At 52.0% G+C, this 19150-nt stretch overlaps 1 protein-coding gene across 2 annotated transcripts; it reads right to left on the minus strand.

Moving 5' to 3' along the window:
* Positions 1-4551: 4551 nt before the first annotated feature.
* Positions 4552-15943, minus strand: LOC123356667 (zinc finger protein 501-like). Of its 2 annotated transcripts, none has more exons than XM_045000060.1 (3): positions 15894-15943; positions 7368-7481; positions 4552-7030 (listed from the first exon to the last, which is right to left on the minus strand). In XM_045000060.1, the coding sequence occupies exons 1-3, from the start codon at positions 15925-15927 to the stop codon at positions 5907-5909; spliced, it is 1272 nt and encodes a 423-aa protein (XP_044855995.1). In that variant the 5' UTR covers positions 15928-15943; the 3' UTR covers positions 4552-5906. The 2 variants fall into 2 exon arrangements, with proteins under 2 accessions (XP_044855995.1, XP_044855994.1); XM_045000059.1 differs by having other exon boundaries at positions 4552-7033.
* Between the last annotated feature and the right edge of the window lie 3207 nt (positions 15944-19150).

Below are 19150 nucleotides of genomic sequence, written 5' to 3' on the forward strand. Positions count from 1 at the left end.
GTTCCCCTTTTAGATTTTGGGGAACTGAACATGTCTACCTAAGACATTTGGGACTTAGCCGTAACCACAAGAACATGGACGTAACGACCAGAAACTGGTTTGTGCAACAGGTTTCCAGAACGAGCTCATTGGCATTAATAGGTATGACTGTGCTAGCCTATAGGAGAAGTGCACCCCGATATTATGGGGGTGAGGACGTTAGATTTAGGCACAGGTTGGGCACTGGCATGAATACTCAGGAGAGTGTTCAGACCCAAACCACCACGCGGAAGCAGCTCTCGCTGGCTTTTTCCAGCTCTTGGATTTTTCATCTTCTTTATTTTTCAAGGGCTTGTATCTACTTACCGGTGAATCGACACTGCGGCGACTGATCCACCGGGGGTCGATTTAGTGGGTGTTCACTAGACCCACTAAAACAACCGCCAGTTGCTCTCTCGTCGACTCTGGTACTGCACCGGAACGAGAAGCATAAGGTAAGTCAATGGGAGAGTTTCTCCCGTCAAACCAGCGTGGTGTAGACACCGCAATAGGTCGACCTAAGGTACATCGACTCCAGTTACATTATTCACATAGCTGGAGTCATGTAACTTAGGTTGACTTAATCCTGTATTGGAGACCTGCTATTAGTCTCTTAGCTGGTAACTCAGCCACTCAGCATTTCACCCTTCAGCTCCATTAATGTTGAGCGTTGAGGAACCTGGACCATCGGACTCATTTGGTGTTGCCAGAGACGAGGCTGGGCCTGTCTCTCACCACTGGGTCCCCAAGGAAGGTGTGAGGATGCTAATTTAGGAAACTTTTAAACAAGGGTACCACATGTATCCCCGGAATTGTATTATTTTGGGATCTTCTGCCATGGGTGTCAGTGGAAGGGGTCTCGCATGTGAGAATATTTGCATCATGAGAAAAAACACCTCTTGTATTTTCACACTTCTTAATCTTTCACAAGAGGAGGAGAAGTGATGCAAATGCGTAAAACACACAACAGAAAATCTAAGGTCTGGTCTACGCTACAGTCCTATATCGGTATAACGACATTGCTCAGGGTTTGAAAAATCCACACCCCTGAGCAACATAGTTATACCGACCTAACCCCCTGCAATGGGATCCCCAGGGTACAACCTGGCACTGTGGGACCGTTGTGCCTCCTTAACTCTCCTGCCTGGGTTGTCTCTCTCAATGCTGTGCCAGTGACAAGCAGCAAATCTCAACCAGTCCTGTGATCACTCAGCCATTGGCACATGGAGCCCTGCACCCAGCTAAATTGCATGAATGCTCCCTGAGTCACTCATGGAAAATACGGAGAGGCACCAGCCAATCACCCCAGCCTTACACCCCGGAAACATACCGTCTTACACTGCTCCAGCCTCCCTTGGACAGTGCAAGCTCATTAATTAATTTGCCACTTCTTCCAAGGGACATGGCCCTGCACCAGCCTTTGTAACCTGAGGAGAGATTCCCCAGGCACTTCAACCAGAACCACACTGGTTTAGGTCAAATATAAAACAGATTTATTAACTACAGACAGATTTGAAGTGACTATAAGTAACAGGCTTAGAGACCAAAATTAATTACTAAGAAATGAAAATAGAAACAGAGTCTAAATTCGAACTTTAACAGACTAAGCAAGATTTGACTCAGAGTCTCTGACCCTAACAGACGTTAGCGGCAGCTCACAGCTCTCAGTACTCAGACTGAGCTCCCTTCCAGCCTGGGACCAAGCTCCTAGTTCAAAGTCTTCGTTCTCCAGACAATCTTCCAGGAGTTGAGAGGGGATTGGGGAGGGGGTGGGGGGGGGAGAGGCCAAGTGATAATGTCATTTTCCCTTTTTTATACTTTCTTCTAGCTGCTAGAAAGTTCCTTGCTGTGACAGTGGTTAGGCCAGGGGTTGGCAACCTGCGGCCCGTGAGCCGATTTTTAATGGCACGCTGGTACCTGCCGGGGTCCCGGCCCCACTCAGCCCCCCTGCCCACTGCGCTCTCCTGTGGGGGCAGGAGGCAGAAACTTGGTCCTGCCGGCAGCCAAGCCCCCCCCTTCTTACCCCAGCGTGGGGCTTTCCTGCGCTGCCTCCTCCTTCGCTGCGCCGATCAGCTAATGGCCCTTGCGAAGGGAGGGGGAGCCGAGCCGCAGTGCGCTCACCGCTCCGGGGAGGAGGCAGAGAAGAGGTGGGGCCAGATGGGCCCTCGGGAAAGGGGTGGAATCGGGCATATCCCCTCCAGCCTCCTGCCATGAGCCGCCCCTGACAGGGGGCTGGGAGCACCCCCACGAGCTGAGCACCCCAGCCCTCTGCCCTGACCCCTGCACCCCCCACACACATACCCAGCCCTCTGCCCTGACCCCTGAACTCCCTGCACACACCCAGCCCTCTGCCCTGACCCCTGAACTCCCTGCACACACCCCGCCCTGTCCTGACCCCTGAAATCCTCCCACACACCCAGCCCTGATCCCTGAACTCCCCCCCCACACACCCAGCCCTGTCCTGACCCCTGAAATCCTCCCACACACCCAGCCCTGACCCCTGAACTCCCCCCACACACCCCGCCCTGTCCTGACCCCTGAAATCCCCTCCCACACCCAGCCCTGTCCTGACCCCTAACCCCCCCCACACCCAGCCCTCTGCCCTGACCCCTGAACTCCCTGCACACACCCTGCCCTGTCCTGACCCCTGAAATCCTCCCACACACCCAGCCCTGATCCCTGAACTCCCCCCCACACACCCAGCCCTGTCCTGACCCCTGAACCCCACCACACCCAGCCCTCTGCCCTGACGTCTGCACCCCGCACACATACCCAGCCATCCCACACCCTGACTCCTGCACCGCCTCACACACCTCCAGCCCCCGTTCTGACTCCTGCACCCCCACACATACCCATCCCCACCCTGAGCACCAAACGGGAGCTCCTGCACCACCACCCTCACATTCCCACCTGCACCCCCGGTCTGGGGTCCTGGCCGCTGGCCCCGCTCAGCCCGCTGCTGGTCTGTGGTCCCAGCTGCCGACCTTTGCCAGCCGGGGTCCCGCAGGCCCCGCTCAGCCCGCTGCCGAACTAGGTGAATGGAACCCCAGGCCGGTAGCGGGCTGAGTGGGCCGGCGGCGTAAAATCAGCATTTTAATTTAATTTTAAATGAAGCTTCTTAAACATTTTGAAAACCTTGTTTACTTTACATACAACAATAGTTTAGTTATATAATATAGACTTCTAGAGCGAGAGACCTTCTAAAGAAACGTTAAAATGTATTACCGGCATGCGAAACCTTAAGTTAAAGTGAATAAGTGAAGACTCGGCCCCCACACTTCTGAAAGGCTGCCGACTCCTGGGTTCGGCTGTCCCCACTGCATATGTTCCCTCTCTAAGGAGCCTCTGGGAGAGTGGATTCTTCTTGATGAGCCATCAGTGCCTGTCTGGCCAGCGATAGCGTCTCCTTTGTTGCAGCAGGAAGGTTGGCACTGGGCGTTTCCCAACCTCACAGTGTATTTCAGTAACACACACAGCAGTACATCACAACTTCACACACAAGGATCGTACCTACAATTCAACAAGGTATTACGGTTCAACAGAGCTAGACTTTTAAAATGATACCTCACAAGGCATGCATTGCACAAAACACGTCCATCATATGACAGTGATGAATATGGGGATTCCGGGGTGCTACTCTGAGGTACACAGTGTCACCCCCTGTAGACAGCATCGTGTCGGCGGGAGAGCTCCTGCTGACAAAGCTACCACCTCCTGGGGGGGTGGATTACCTACGCTGACGGGAGAGCTCTCTCCCTTCACCTTAGAGCTTCTTCATTAAAGCGTTGCAATGGTGCAGTTCCACTGGTGCAGCTGTGCCGACGTAGCATTTTAAGTGTAGAGGACCCCTAAGACGCAAAACCACAGTAACATTTGTGTATCCTGCAGTCTGCAACTGGAGCCTGACCCATTCATTCCCTCAGTGCTTACCATCATTTCCACAGCATGGCAGTGGCCACCAGTTTGGGATCCACAGGGAAGGAATATCCTCGGAAGGACACTCTCTCTCTCTCTTTGCCTCCTGAAACTCTGGATTCAAACGGTGAAAGATGATTGTTCTCAATCTAACCCTGGCATCCTTTGGGACCGTAAGTGTGACACTTAACTAGGAAGTGGAGTTGCACAAACAATTTTCCTTGGGCCGTGGGTCACCATAGCTTCCCTTACTGGGTGAAAATCAAGAACTGGGTATGTACTATTTCCACCCTCCTTCTTTCTAAATCATTGGCCTGGGTTATAGTAAATGTACATGGCTCTGAAGTAGAACCCGTTACCAAACCACTCAAAAATCTCAGCTGTGCTAGTGCGGAACGGCTTCCCCAAACATACCCAGCGTTGCTTTAACTTGGTGGCACGGGTGAAAGCTAGGAACTAGCTACAGGCCTGGACCAGAATCTCGGTAAGTTACCAGAGGTGGAGTTTCTAGTCAGAATAGATATTTTTCTGCAGCTATTCTGCAGCTTCAACCCCCTCCATACGGCAAGAGTTGGGGTGCAGCTTCATCCCCCCCCCCCCGCCCACCCACACGGCAGGACTCGGGTGTGGCTTCATCCACTCCACTCTGCTTCCACCAGGGATTAATTTTTGTTGTCAGACGGGGGTCACGGTGCAATGAAGTTTGAAAACCGCTGGCTTAAACAACTGAACTCCACCGTGATCATCTGCACTTGCTTCAGTTAGTTGGGGTTCTGCTGGTGTTCACCATTTCCCAGCGGAGATTTTAAATCACGGCTGCTGCTTTGTTAGCATGGCCAGTGAATTGGAGAGTTCGCTCCTGTTGAGTGAACTGCACTTGAACTGTCTCCACGTCATCATGGAGGGACGGGGGGAAAGCAGCGCTGAAGTGAGAAGTCATGACTTTAGCAACTGGTCATTTGTCTCGAAGTCTCCAATAAATCTGAGCTACGTCCCATCAAAGTCAAATAATATCCAATTGGGCGACCAAACAACTTTTCAGGAAAGATAGAAACACCCACATCGCAGAGAGACAGAATACATGCCAGTGAAAGTGTCGAGTGAAATTCCAGAGCAGGTTACATCTAATCACTCAGAATTGGGACAAGAGATTCTCCCACCACATTCTCCTCTGATCCATTCAAACCTGCTTCATTCAGCACTGTCGAGTTATGTAATTTACAAAAGTTTTAGCATTTTAGTATCCTCAGAATGAGGAAAATACAGCCAACCTTCCCACAAGTGGCTTGGCCAATAGTTGGAAACCGGGATTTAAACTGCAAATGATCCCACTGTGTTTGGGATCCATCTGAATTCCCCTTGCGGATCTTTGACACCTTCATCTCCAGTCATAGCGACTCTGATACAGGATTAAAGTCAAAGCATCATCTCCAAGCCCAGACAGCTGAGAACACTGCACCACACGACACTCTGAGAAGTAGAGGGATGGAATGTGAAGAAGATAAACTCTGCATGGCTCAGAGAGGTGTGAACAGTTCTGGAGTGATGGGGAAGGAGGGAATCTCTGTGTCACCCCATCTCCTTCCGGTGTCACCAAGGCTGAAATGACACGTTTTTCCTTGCCACTGCTGCTCTTCATTTAAATATAATGAAAAAAGATCAACAAATAACTGCTCTTCAGCACAACCCAGAGCGACGTGAGAACAACTGAGAATGAAACAATCTGTATCACTGATGACCCCAACAATAACTTTGCAATAGGAGGAACAGTATAAACGTGATGCTCCTTGTTTCCTGGAAGGAGGGACGCACTCCCATTACTCCTGGGACAATGGAGTTGATAGCAAGGACAACCGGGTCCACTCCAAAACAGGGCAACTCGCCTGGACAAGCTGAGGGATAATGGTGGTGCAAACAGCCTTAAAGGTTACTACATGGGAATTAGCAAAAGTATTAAAGAAGAAAATGTCTGGCTAGCCTGTGAGGGGTTTATCTCCCTTGCAGATTCTCTGATGATATTTCAGGGATGAGCTCTGAGTGAACCTTGTCCCACACTCACGGCATTCATAGGGCTTCTCGCCTGTGTGGATTCTTTCATGGCGAGTAAGTTCTGACAACTGAATGAAGGTCTTCTCGCACTCGCAGCACTCATAGGGTTTCTCCCCCGTGTGGTTTCTCTGATGCCTAATGAGGTGTGAATGCTGAATGAAGGTTTTCCCGCACTCGGAGCATACGTAAGGTCTCTCCCCCGTGTGCATTCTTTGATGTATAATGAGGTCTGAGCTCTGAGTGAAGCTTTTCCCGCACTCACCGCATTTATAGGGTCTCTCCCCTGTGTGGTTTCTCTGATGCCTAATGAGGTGTGAGTGCTGAATGAAGCTTTTCCCGCACTCGCAGCATCCATAAGGTCTCTCCCCGGTGTGGATTCTCTGATGTCTAGTAAGCTCAAAGCTCTGACTGAAGGCTTTCCGACACTCACAGCACACGTAGGGTCTCTCGCCCGTGTGGATTCGGTGATGTTTCAGAAGGGCTGAGCTATCCGTGAAGCTTTTCCCACACTCGCCGCATTCATAGAGTCCTTGCCCGGTGTGGACTTTGTGATGCTTAGTAAGGTGTGAGCTGTCCGTGAAGCTTTTCCCACACTCCCGGCATTCATAGGGTCTTTCCCCGGTGTGGATTCTCTGGTGCGTAATAAGGCTTGAGTTGTTAGTGAAGCTTTTCCCGCACTCACAGCATTCGTAGGGTCTTTCCCCTGTGTGAATTCTCTGATGTCTGATGAGGGATGAGCAGTGACTGAAGTATTTCCCACACTCGGGGCATGTCGTTTTTCTCTTTCCCCTGAGGATTTCCTGCTGGGCTGTGGTGTCCTTCAAGTCCTTGCGAGTTCCCCAACAGTAAATTAATTTTCCCATGTTCTCCCCTGGCTGGTTTCCCTGCTCCCTCTCTGGTCTGTGCTGAATCTCACAGGCTGTTCCCGCCTCCTGATTCCTGGACACGTCCGCTTTGGAGCTTTGCGATAATGCTCCGTCTGATTCCACTTGCTCAGGAGCTTCCTGCTGAGAATTCTGCTCCTCATTTTCACTCTCCATCGTGTCACCTGCTGGGACAGAGAGAGAAACCTCCAACAGGGATGGAAAAGGGAAGAGGAAACCAAAATAAGTGCAGGAGAGATGTCAAATAAAAACCGGGAACTGAATTCCCCCAAAGGGAATCAATTCGGCCTTCACATCCCATCTAAATACTCGGTGGGAAGGGAAGAAGCTACTGCCAGGTATCAGTTAGGATCTGTAGGACGCCATGAGCTATATCTTCCCTAGGGATATGACACCTGCTGGGGACAATCCTGAGCTCACAGAGCTCCCAAGGTCTCCCTCGGGTACACCAGATGTCAGCTCCAGGCACTTGGATTCTGAGTAGGTTTAATGTTTCCTCACCTGTGCAGGGACCTCTCAGGATCTCCCTTTTCTCTGAACCCAGGAGGTCTGGGACCCAGGGCTCTTTCCTTTCTTCCAGCTGGGAGATCACATCAGGTCTGGAAACTAGCAACCCTGCTCAGATGAAAGAAAACAAAGGAGATCAGGTGAATTCCTAAGACGCTGTCATAAAAAATAGTCTAACTCCAGTCCTTAGTAAACCAATGAAATCCCAGGGCCAGCTCCTCAGGGTCTCAAAGGTGCAGAACACTCTGCTTATGAGGGACTGAACTACCTGCATATCTGCTGGGAACATGCACAGACAGACACTGCGTGACAGTCTGTGCTCCTATGTTGCCTCTTTTACAAAATTATCTATTTTGCACAAAGTATGCCTTGGGAGGGATCATTTGAAAACTCATAATCCGCTGAACATGATCGTCCTGTTAAGCAACACAGTATGAGATTTTACTGTATGATGTTACTGAAAATATTACAATTCAGTGGAACACCCAGAGACTGGTTCCTCAGAGACGGCAAGGCTATCGCTTGCTTAAATGGCCATTCTCCTGCTGGGAGAAGGGTGAACAAGAAATTTACATTCCATCACAATGACGGCTTAAAGCTCACATCCACAACAGACAGCCTGTCACCACGATTCAGCTGAAAACTGAAGGTGTTTCTAGGACAAAGGACTGAATTATTAAAAGAGGTGAGAAAATTGCTTGAGACTATCACTCTCCCTTTTCTCTGTGCTCATATCAGCTCCTCCTGAAGAATTGAACTTGGGCAGTAGGAAAGGATGAGGGGAGCCCTGGCTGAAAGGAAACCCAGCCTGTCACAACATGTGGTTAGAGAAAGACATTTTAGCTTATGTTAGATGCCAGTTTGAGTTTATCTTTTATTTCTTTCGTAACCAATTCTGAATGTTATGCCTCATTACTTGTGGTCATTTAAAATCTTTTCTTTCGGTAGTTCATACACCTGTTTTATCTAACCAGTGTGTTGGGGTTAAAGAGAGCAGGAACCTCCATTTGGGATAACAAGGTTGGTGCAGGTCATTTTCTGCTGATGAAATGACAGACCTTATATGAGTATCAGTAGTGTGCTGGACACTGCAAGAAACACATTTCCGGGGGAATGTCTCAGACTAGTGCATTTGCTAGTATTATCCCCTGGAGTAATTTCTGGGTGGCTGACGAATATAATGTTTCTCAAATGCGGCCACCAGGGGCTTTTCTTACCCACCACAGCATCCGGGGTGGTGATTCGGGGGGAGTAAAGCAGGGGCCTGTTCCCCAGGGCTGACAGCAGGGATTGGGCCCTGTCCCCCTTTCTGGGCATGGTGGGGCTCAGGCTTCAGCCCTGGGGTGGCAGGCAGCAGGCTCTGGTCGTGGGGGTTCAGGCTCCAGCCACATGGCAGCAGGACCCATCCCCAGGGCTCCAGCTGTGGGACCCCAAGATGCAGCCGTGGGGCTTACGGCCCTGGCCTGCGGGGGGTGCCGGTCCCAGGGTCAACACCCCACATCTCCCTGGCCCCTGCTACCTCCTCCGGCTTCAGGCTCTGGTCCCAGGCTTCAGTTGTGTAGTGGCAGGCTCTGGCCCCAGGATCCAGCTATGGGGCTGGCCATGCAGCAGTGGGTGCCGGCCTGGGCTGAACCCCCCTCCCCCCATTGCCCTCGCTAAGGGCTCCGGGCCCCCACTGCAGGGCTTTGGGCTCCGGGCCCTGGCCACGCAGCAGCGAGTGCCAGCTCCAGTCTCACCCCCGCATCAACCCACCACCCCCAGCTTGCCAGGGCTGAGTAAGTCCGCTGTGGAAATTGACATTTATATGTGTGTTAATATCACTTTTCACAGCAGACTGAGTAGCTAGGGAGGAGGCTGTGGAAAGTGAGATTAAGAAACATACAACTAGTACTTTTCACAGCAGCGACTTATGAGCTAGCAAGTCTAGGGGGAAAAAAAAAGCAACCAAAAATGCAAAAGAAACAAGACCAAAAGACAAGAACGTGCAAAGCACCTTATTGGTGTTTCTCTGCTGTTTAGGTCCAGTAAAGCATAGCGACAACGGTATATTATTTTGTTACTGAGTCTGAAAAAAAAAAACCCTACATAAATTACGATGTTTTTGGACACGCACAGGTGCCTATTTATGTTTTTCCTAAAGTTTAATTAAGTATTTTAGGAAAAACTGTCAGAGCAGCAGCCAGCAAGAGTTGGTGGCTGCGCGCTGAGGCCACCGAACAACGTGTTGTGAGACCCCCTGGACTAGCAGCACTCAATACTGCGCAGCGAGAGGGAGCCTGTGGGTTAACTGGCCAGGAGGGGCTGGGCTCACAGCAAAGCCATGTAAAAGGTGCCCTGGGTTGGGGAACTGAGCGGGGGCAGCTGTTCAGTCGTCCAGATTGGGTAATGTCACAGTGGCGCTGAGAGAGAGATCTCGGCACGGCTTGCTATTTTAAGCACTGGTGCAGCGACTTTAAGTGAAACTCAAGCATGGGGGCTGGAACCAGTTAAAGAAAGGTTAGTTTGGTGTGTTCTGTCTGGTTACTTTGAGAAATAAACAGTAAAGCACAAATATGAGCGGTGACAAGTGCACAGTTAGAGGCGGATAAATTGGAGGCAGCAGGAAGTGAGAGACAACCACGGTACCAGCTGTAGCAGGCACAAAGGTGACTGGAAGCTGCGAAGCAAAAAGGAGGAAGATCTCCTGTGAAGGAAGAGCATCCAAGAAGGTGTTATCAGTGTATCGGCACCTGCTGAAAGACAACAAGCCCCCACCCAATCCATGATAATGCGCTAATAGCTGCAAAAAAGTCCACCGGACACATTTTGGGAGAACTGGCTCGGCCCAGCCAGATATGGAGCATATTAAGGTTGTCAAAATCAATGGGCAGGCGTCCATGGGATGGAACTATGACGGTGCACAGAGATCTCTGGTTACACCAAGGGTGCTCTTAGAGACTGATCTGTTACCTGGTCGACTGGCAGAACTTGGGTTAACAGGAGGATCTAGGCTCCTTGTGCCTTTAGCGAACGCGCCCTATTGACAGCCGTAGCCACATGGAAAAAAACCCATTCCCAACAAGCGTTTCAGTGGGGATATCGTTTACCTCCCCGCCACCGTCAGATCACGTTCTCACCCTTCCCACTCTGTGTGCACGACTTCCCGGTCCCCCGGGGGATCAGAGGTGCCTGAATTCAGTACACCAGGGCACGTACACTAGGGGCTGGAGTGAGAGCCTATCTGCCACCCCCTGTGCGCCCCGAGGAGCTGGCTGGGTGGTCAGTCACACGGTTCTCGCTCTCAGCCTGAGTTACAGGCTACCTACCGGGGAGGACAGAGGCTGTTACCCCCTCTATCCTGGGCATTCACCCCGAGTGACTGGCGAAAGGACAGTTATGTGCTAGCAACATTAACACACACACACACACACACACGGTGCTGGACGGGTACAATCAACTGCTTATAAGGCCGTCCAGGGCTTTTGTTCTTCCCCACGGGAGCCTCTCTTCTTATGTTCTTAAAAACATTTCTCTCCCTTTTCTGTGGTCCCCTCCAGCACACACTTCCTTGGGCTCTCTGGAGTTCAGCTCCAAAACGCTGGCAGCTGACAACTGGGCTAGATGCTTCTGTTACAGGCATCACTCCTCCCTCTCCCCCCACTCCTCTGGCTCGGAGGGTGCGTTGCCTTTTGGTGCTGTGTAGGAGTTATTCTCGCCTCCCCACACATACATACACACACACTGCTTTCTCCTTTCGCAGTTTCTGCGGTTTACCATTTCCCTCTGGAAAAGCAGAATGTGAAAAATAAGCATCAGGCCAGGGGACTTCAGGAAAGATGGATCCCAAAATCCAAGGAGCCAGCAGAGAAGAGAGATTGTGCCTATTGCAGATGGTGATGGGGGAGCAAGATTCTCCCCACCTCAAGAAGTTTCGTTACCAACCTAGGCCATTTTCACATTCTGCCGTGCAGTCGAGACCAGTGAGGCGTTGTCATCTGTAATCCTGGGTGACTTTCAATGTTCTCCTGCTGTAGCTCCCCTGTCTGGCATTTAAGGACGTACGGATAAATCACCCTGGACCAGCAGCTCTGACTTCAACAACCTGCTTATGGCACCCCTGACACATTCTGGCTTCCACCATCCTGGGGTACAACTGTCAAGAGATCGCAACACCCCCACTCCTTAATTTTCCAAAAACCATGTACTCTGCAATGGCTACTTTCTCCTGGACCGCTCAGAGGAATGAGGATTGGCTGCCCTCAGAAGAGGCAAATAGCCCAGCTTATCACTCTAATTGGTGATAGCGATCACTTGTATTCAAAGACAGCACCGGATTCATTTACTAAACGTTTAATCTAACAAAAGCATTTAAAGGGAATTTAGGTATAAACAACAGAGTTAGAAACGGTTACCAGGAAGTGGAAGTGGACAATGATTTCTGGAGACTAGGACCTAACAAAACTACAATCTTGGCTCAAGGTAAGATTCTTACCATGCTACTTTCCACCAAGAGGGCAGACCGCCCTCTCCCCCCCTTGCTCAATATCTCCCCCAAAGTCCAAAGGGCTTGGTTCCTTTGTCATGTTAAGTGGAAGATAACTGGGGGGTCTCTGCCTCTCTTTTATGTAGTTCAGTGAACCTTTGAAAGGGAGTTTTCTGGAGGTTCCCCTCCAAAGAAACATTCATTCAAGCTGCGAGGAAGGAGGCCTGGAGTCTAGCGCTGAAGGAAGTTCCGTGCTGGTTTCTCCCCATGCTGGTGTTTGCTAAAATTGAATTTGGTCTGTTCCTGTGATGTCCTCCCCTGCCATGATGCAGAGGTAACCACTCAGCATCTTGTTAGTGTGATGGGTTTGTTTATCGTTTATATAACTTGCATTCCCATTGTCTTTGTACCCTGAAAGTGCCTTCAAGGTGGCAGAACCACCTGCCTTTGTCTAGGGTGGGGTAACTTCCGCCCTGGCTGGCAGACACGCTTTAAGAAGCTCATTCCCCAGCTAGCTGTAATCCTGCCTTTGTCCTCCATACACACACCATGCAATACTATTAACGAACATCATGGCCATAGCTCTCTGGCGCTACCTTACATGACACCTTTTCAAGACAGGTGAAGACTTCAGTGAGCTGGGGGTCAGGCCTGCTGAAACTCACTATCCGATACCATGGAGCCTCTTGCCCTGGGAGGGTCACAGACATACGCAAGGGAGTGCATATTTGTGCCAGGCTGCGCTGGGTCAGCACCGCTGATACTCAGGACGTTGCAGCCCCGCTCTAGTCTAGGAGCAGGAGAGTTGCAGAATTCCAGGCTCGGAGAGGAAAAGGCAGGAGGCCTGGCACCTGTGGGGGGAGGGGGGCACTGAGAGAGCAGGAAGGGTGCACCTAGCCCCCTCGCTCATTACGACACCCGCTCCCCTTCATCCCACTTCTCTCACCCCCTCCTCCTTCTTGGGGCCCAGGAGCACCCGCTCCTTGGGTTCTCCCTTCCCATTGCCTGCAGCCTTCCTGACTAGAGCTTCCCCCAAGTACCCCGCTGCCCAGCCACCTTCCCTCTGCCCCAAGACTCCCGAGAGCGCCTGTTCCCTCCCTGCCATTGCCAGTTCCCCCATGTCCTGGAGCAAACACTACCCAGCCCCCAAGCTCCCCTTTACTCCCACCCCTCCCAGCTCCTTGACCTCCTGACCCCCACCTTGCCATTTCTTCCAGCCCTCCTTGCATCACAACTCCCTCCAGGAGCTCCTCCACGGTACATCTCCTTCCCCCTGCCGCCAGGCGTCCCGGCTCACAGCAACTCTTCACCCCAAACCTACCCCGCACCAGCCTCCGACTGCCTGGCCAGGCCCCTCCTCTCCAACACCCTCCCTCCCATGGCCAGATAGTTGTTATTTCTATTACCGTAACGCTCACATCCCCAGTCGCTGACCAGGTCTCACTGCGCCGGCAATTCTACCGGCACAGAACCCTCAAGGGGACTTAGAATCAGACAAGAGGCAGGTGGGGGAGGTGTTGCAGTTCGTATGCTGAGACAAATGCTAATGAAGAAACTGTGAAATTAGAAAATTTACACGGAAGAACAAACAGGATCCTGAGAGTAGATAATGGCAGGCTGGGGTGCACGTGGATGTACGGGGTACACCCTGCCTCTTCTGTGGAAGCAAGCGGACGGCATGATTTCTCGCATGAAAGATAATGGAGAAAATTAAGCAATCAATATGCAAACCCCTACAAGATGATAAGGTGATAAGTAACAGTCAGCATGGATCTGTCGAGACCAAACCGTGTCAAAGCAACCGGACAGCTTTCTTCCTCAGTACCAAGCCTTGTGACTGGGGTAAGCGATAAATGTGGTACATCTTGACATTAGTAAGGCTTTTGATACCGTCTCATAAACAGCTAGGGAAATTTCAATCTAGATTGAGCTACTGTCAGATGGGTGCAAAACTGGTTGGAAACCCATTCCCAGAGAGTAATCATCAGTGGTTCACAGTCAAGCTGGAAGGGCCTAACGAGTGGGATCTCAAAGGTCAGGTTCTGTTCAGTATCTTCATCAATGGCACAGAGAGGACACTTCTAAAGTTTGTGCGCCATTACCAGGCTGGGAGGGGTTTGCAAGCGTTTTGGAGAAGAGGATTAAAATTCAAAATGATCTGGACAAACTGGAAAAATGGTATTAGATACATAGGATCAGTAAGGTCAAATCCCAAGTACTTCACTTAGGAAGGAACAATCAGTTGCACACATACAAATGGGAAATGACTGCCTAGGAAGGAGCACGGCAGAAAGGGATCTGGGGGTCAGAGTGGATCACGAGCTAAACGTGACTGAACAGTGTTGCAAAAACAAGCAAACTTCATTCTGGGCTGTATCAGCAGGAGTGTTGTAAACAAGACACAAGGAGTAATTCTTCCACTCCACTCCACGCTGATTAGTCCTCAGCTGGAGCCGTGTCCCCAGCTCCGGGCACCGCATTTCAGGAAAGAGAAGGGCAAATTATACAAAGTCCAGTAAAGTGTCTTTCGCTTCCCTGTTGAGAAGAATGTCATGTGCTGTAAAATCCCCAGGCAGGCTCTGCCATGGCCTGCTCGTCACAGTTCTGCCAGGACAGCTCTGCTTTGTAGGGCTGGGAAAAAATCACCCCTCTCCCCTTAAACCAACATAGCTATCTTGGCAAAAGAGTCAATGTAGACACAGTTAGAGTGGCAAAAAGTCCACTACAAAAAATGTCGCAAACCAATGCCCGGGCTACACTAGCAGGGGGGGTTGAACTAAGATACGCAACTTCAGCTACGCTTAGTTCAACTTACCTGGCCGTCCTCACGGCGGCGAGTCGACTGCCGCGGCTCCCCCGTCGACTCCGCTTACTCCTCCTGCCGAGGAGGAGTACGGGCGTCGATTCGCGGATCGATTTATCGGGTCCAGACGAGACGCGATAAATCGATCCCCGATACATCGAACACCACCTGTCGATCCGGCGGGTAGTACAGGCGTACCCTAAATGCCCGGAAACTACTTTACTGCAGAGCTAAGGGTGCCCAGTGCTAACCCTCCCCACACTGCAACTTTAACGCTGCTCCCAACTGAAACCTTGCAGCTGGTAAGAGCGTCTGGGAATGGTTCTGACAGGGTGGTGCAAAGGGAAAAGTGCCACAGGAACTGGAGAATTCCCCATCTGCTGTCAAGGCCGGATGCCTTCCTGGAAGAGGATTTAGTCAAACACAAAGTGTTCAGCTCAGTACAGCAGAGACCGGATGAAATTCTATTGCCCCAGTGACACAGGAGATCAGCCTAGATAAACTAATCATCCCTTCTGGCTTTAAAAAAATCAATGAATCTATAACAGATACGAGGAAGGACGAAAAACGTGCCATTGTCTGTGTTGTGTTCACAGACTGGAATCCCAGCATTTATCTGCACGTCCTCCAGCTGTGTGCACTGGGTCAGCTGTAGCTGTCACCGGATGGTGGAGGGAGCAGTTGCAGCAGCTTGACAGAGCTGTGACCGTGGTCTGCAGAGAGGTGCATGTGACCCTGAGGGACCGAGTCTGCCCCATTTCACTTGTCAGTGTTGTAGGCTGTGTCACTAAAGGTGCACAAGGGGGAGTTCTTGTGTGGAGGGCTGTCAGTGCTCTGGTGGGACACACACTAGTGATCTGCGGGGCGTAGTGAGGGGCCAGTGAGGGCAGTGACTCCGAAGGAAACCTCACGGTGAGGGCAGGGGAGTGGGATCAGTTTGCAAGTCGGAGCAGGTTTTTGTGGAGTAGGATCAGTGTGTGAGCGAAGGCCGAGGGTAAGAAGTTTCTTTTCTCTATGCAGGACCAACCCCCAGGTTTACCTTAGCAAACAGGAGAGATTTGACATTGTGCTGTCCTGCTCCTGGGCTCTGTTCCCGCAGTGTTGTGTAGCAAGGGAGGGCAGAGGGCTGGTGTGTGTGTCTCTGGCATGTGGGGTGATGCTGAAACAGGGCAGCGTAGAGGTTGCATTGTGGGGGTGACGTGAACTTTATTTAATCATTTCCCGTTCCAAGAACGGAGGGGACGGGACTCCTTACCCAGCGAGGTCACCGTCTCGTAGTTCTCCTGCATGACGGCTCTGCAGAGGGCTATCTGAGCGGGGTCCAGCAGAGCCCCCTCTCCCCTGGTGAAATACACAGCCACCTCCTCGAAGGTCACCGGCCCCTGAAAGAGCGAGAGTCCAACACTCAGTACCTGCTGCAATACTGACAGCCCCACTGTTCATAGGGGAGAGAGCCCCTTGTCTCTCCCAGCAGATCCATCACCCCCCTACTAGCCACAGACTGATACAGGAGATGGAGCCCCCAGCAGCGTCCAGGGCAAGCTCCTGGTAGGAAGCCCAACACCCTCCTCCTTGTGAGGAGCTGGGTATGAGGGAGGGGCACCTCCCCTCAGTCTGACTGGTGGGTGCCCCCTTTATATCTCACAGCAGCCACTGGTAAGTCGGGTCGGGCTCCAGCCCTGGAAGTCTGGTCAGTTTTCCTAACCCCACCAAGTTGATTGTTTGCTGTTCCATGTATTAGGGCATTTCCACCTCCGAACCTCACTGGTCTCTTCCTAGAACCTAAGCCACTTATTAAACTAGTCCTGGCAGGTTTGCCAGACCCTGTCCTTTTCCCTTTCTCCACCCTGTGCATTTCCTGCCCCGCTCCAACCTCCAAACCAGACTGTGCAAACCTTCCCATCTCCAGTGTATTTGCTGCCCCCTCCCTCCTGCAGGAACCCAGAAGTAACTCCCCATAATCCATAGCTGAACTGGCTTCACTGCAGCCATTTCTCTCCCTGTCCCAGGGAGGCTGGGATGAGCCGGAGTGAGACCTGGGCATCACTCTGCAGCCTGGCAGGGCGAGAAGGGCAGTTGTGGAGGTTTCAGAACAGGCTTTAATTCATTTCACATCATGATTCCCCCAGGCCCTTTCCCTGCAGACAGACATCCTAGATTCTGCCATGCTGGGAAAATGCTCGATCGCTTTGATTCTGCCCAGGGGTGCTGCAGTACACGTGTCTGGGCAGATCAGAGTCCTGGAAATCTCTCTCTCCACTTTCCTTTTCAGTCTCTCTTTCCTGTGTCCCCTCCCCCTGCCCCTCGGGCTGGAAAAGTCCCATTCCTGGATTGTTTGCTCTCCCATGGCTGGATTTACTCCTGGCAATTGCTAATGGGAGGGGCTGTTTGTACAGAGTCACTTTCATGCCAGTCCCCGGTGTAGTAGAAAAGAGAGAGTCTGAGGCCTGGTCTACACTGGGGGAGTAGGGGCGGTGTCGATGTAAGATACACAACTTCAGCTATGGGAATAGCGTAGCTGAAGTCGACGTATCTTATTTCGACTTCCCTCCTGTCCTCACGGCGCGGGATCGACGGCCGCAGCTCCCCTGGTCGACTCCACTACCACCGCTCGCCCTGGTGGAGTTCTGGAGTGCATTCGGGGATCGATATATTGCGTCTAGATGAAACGTGATATATCGCTCCCCGATAAACCGATCGCTACCCGCCGATCTGGCGGGTAGTCTGGACGTACACTGAGAGGGGAGGCCTGGTGAAAGGCCTAAGGCCCCGCTGCTATAAAGCAAAGTTAGCGAAGACTCAGGCCCTGTTACAAAACAGACGCCAACTTGCAAGTTCACCGTGTGGTCCATGAACTTGGTAAGAACCGGGCTGGCGCTGCACAAACACAAGCACTCCCAGGCACTGAGAAGTCACGTAAACACCTCGCAGAGGAGTAGTGCCAGAGCACCCCGATACACACTCCCCAGAGATGATACAGGGACACCGACCCCTCCGAAGGATCAGGGCAGGAGGGCAGGGTGATGGACAGAGATGTTTTGATCTAACCACCAAGCACAAGGTGAAGGGTGGTAACACACAACTTGTTGGTATCCGGGTAGAAGAGAGGGGTCACAGAGGGGGTGGAAAGTCCCCCCAACTCTCTGGTAACGGGCGTCCATGTGTTAGTGTCCCCGCACAGTCTGCCAGGCATTAGGGCTGTGCAGCGTTAACAATAAACCTGACCAAGCACCTCCACTACTCAACCCAAGTCCGTGGTCCTTAGGGGTGGTTCAATCCAGGCTTGTGGTGCCGGCTCCCTGGCCAGCGCTGGTGCAGCGCGCCGAGGAAACACACGCAGCCAAGCACCGACAACAGCCTGAGGTCTCTCAATTACCTGGAGTCTCCGGCTCAGAATTTAGTATTAACAGGGCCTAGGGCTGCCCTAGGGGGCTGGGACCACTAGGAGAAAGCCCTCGCCTCAGGTGAGCACAGAGGAAGCCTTACTTAAGGTCACTTCCCACCACCTGTCACTCCCCCCCACAGCCCCAAGCAGAAGCCAACCCCCCATATCCTCAGCAGAGAGGGACAGAGTTTGAGAAGCCTTCAACCCTTGAGTGTATTTCACATCAATATTTGATAACTAAATAAAGAAAAAGGAGCCACATTTACCAAGATTTTATATTCACGAACAAGAATTTGAGAAAAGGGGTAAATCTGAGATTGTTCGTATTTTATAATTAGAGAGACGGGAAAATCTCAGGGCACATTCAATCAGTAACAGACAAGTAGAGAGAAAGGGGGGTAAATGTTTAGAGTATTTTGTATCAATCTTTGAGATCTGCAGAGAAAAGCTAAAGCAATGATCCCATGAGAGAAAAACACCAACATCTGCAGGGATTTTATGCTGCTATTAAATAACTAGAGGGAAAAGGGGGACAGTTTGACTGGATTTTATGTGACTGTCCAACACACAAACGGAAAGCGACGGTTCCCCCCAGCACCACCATTCACACGGGCCACAGGGAGCCCTTGGGGGGGGGACCAGTTTTAAGGGGGCCGGGGAGGGGGAGCTGAAAGGTCCCTGGATGAGGGAAGGGGCAGCGGGGGGGGGGGGGGATGGGCAGAGGCTGGGGGCGGCTGTTGGCCGTTCGGGGGATTGTGTAACGGGGTCTGGGCCGTCCCCATGGGGGACACGTGCTCCCCCCTTCCCCGCCCTGGCAGATACTGCTGCCCCCCCCATCCCCACCCCAGAGGCAGCCGGGTCTCAGGGCTCCCCCCAAACAGCCCCCACTGACCCCGACCCCTTTGGGGGAACGACTCAGGGCGACAATTCCCCCCCCCCGGGGCCCAGGGCAAATCGCTGCAGATACAATGGGTGGGGACCCCCCCCCGTGGGAGGGGGGTGTAAAGGGACATTGGAGGGTTATGGGGAGAACAGGGGGGATGGGGGGGAGCTGATGGGGGAGGGGAAATGGGGGGGGTCGCCCCGGGTTTTACACCCACGTGTGACACGGGGAGAGAAAAGGGGAA

The sequence above is a fragment of the Mauremys mutica genome, chromosome 26, assembly GCF_020497125.1.
Source record: "Mauremys mutica isolate MM-2020 ecotype Southern chromosome 26, ASM2049712v1, whole genome shotgun sequence".
Taxonomy (NCBI): Eukaryota; Metazoa; Chordata; order Testudines; family Geoemydidae; genus Mauremys; species Mauremys mutica.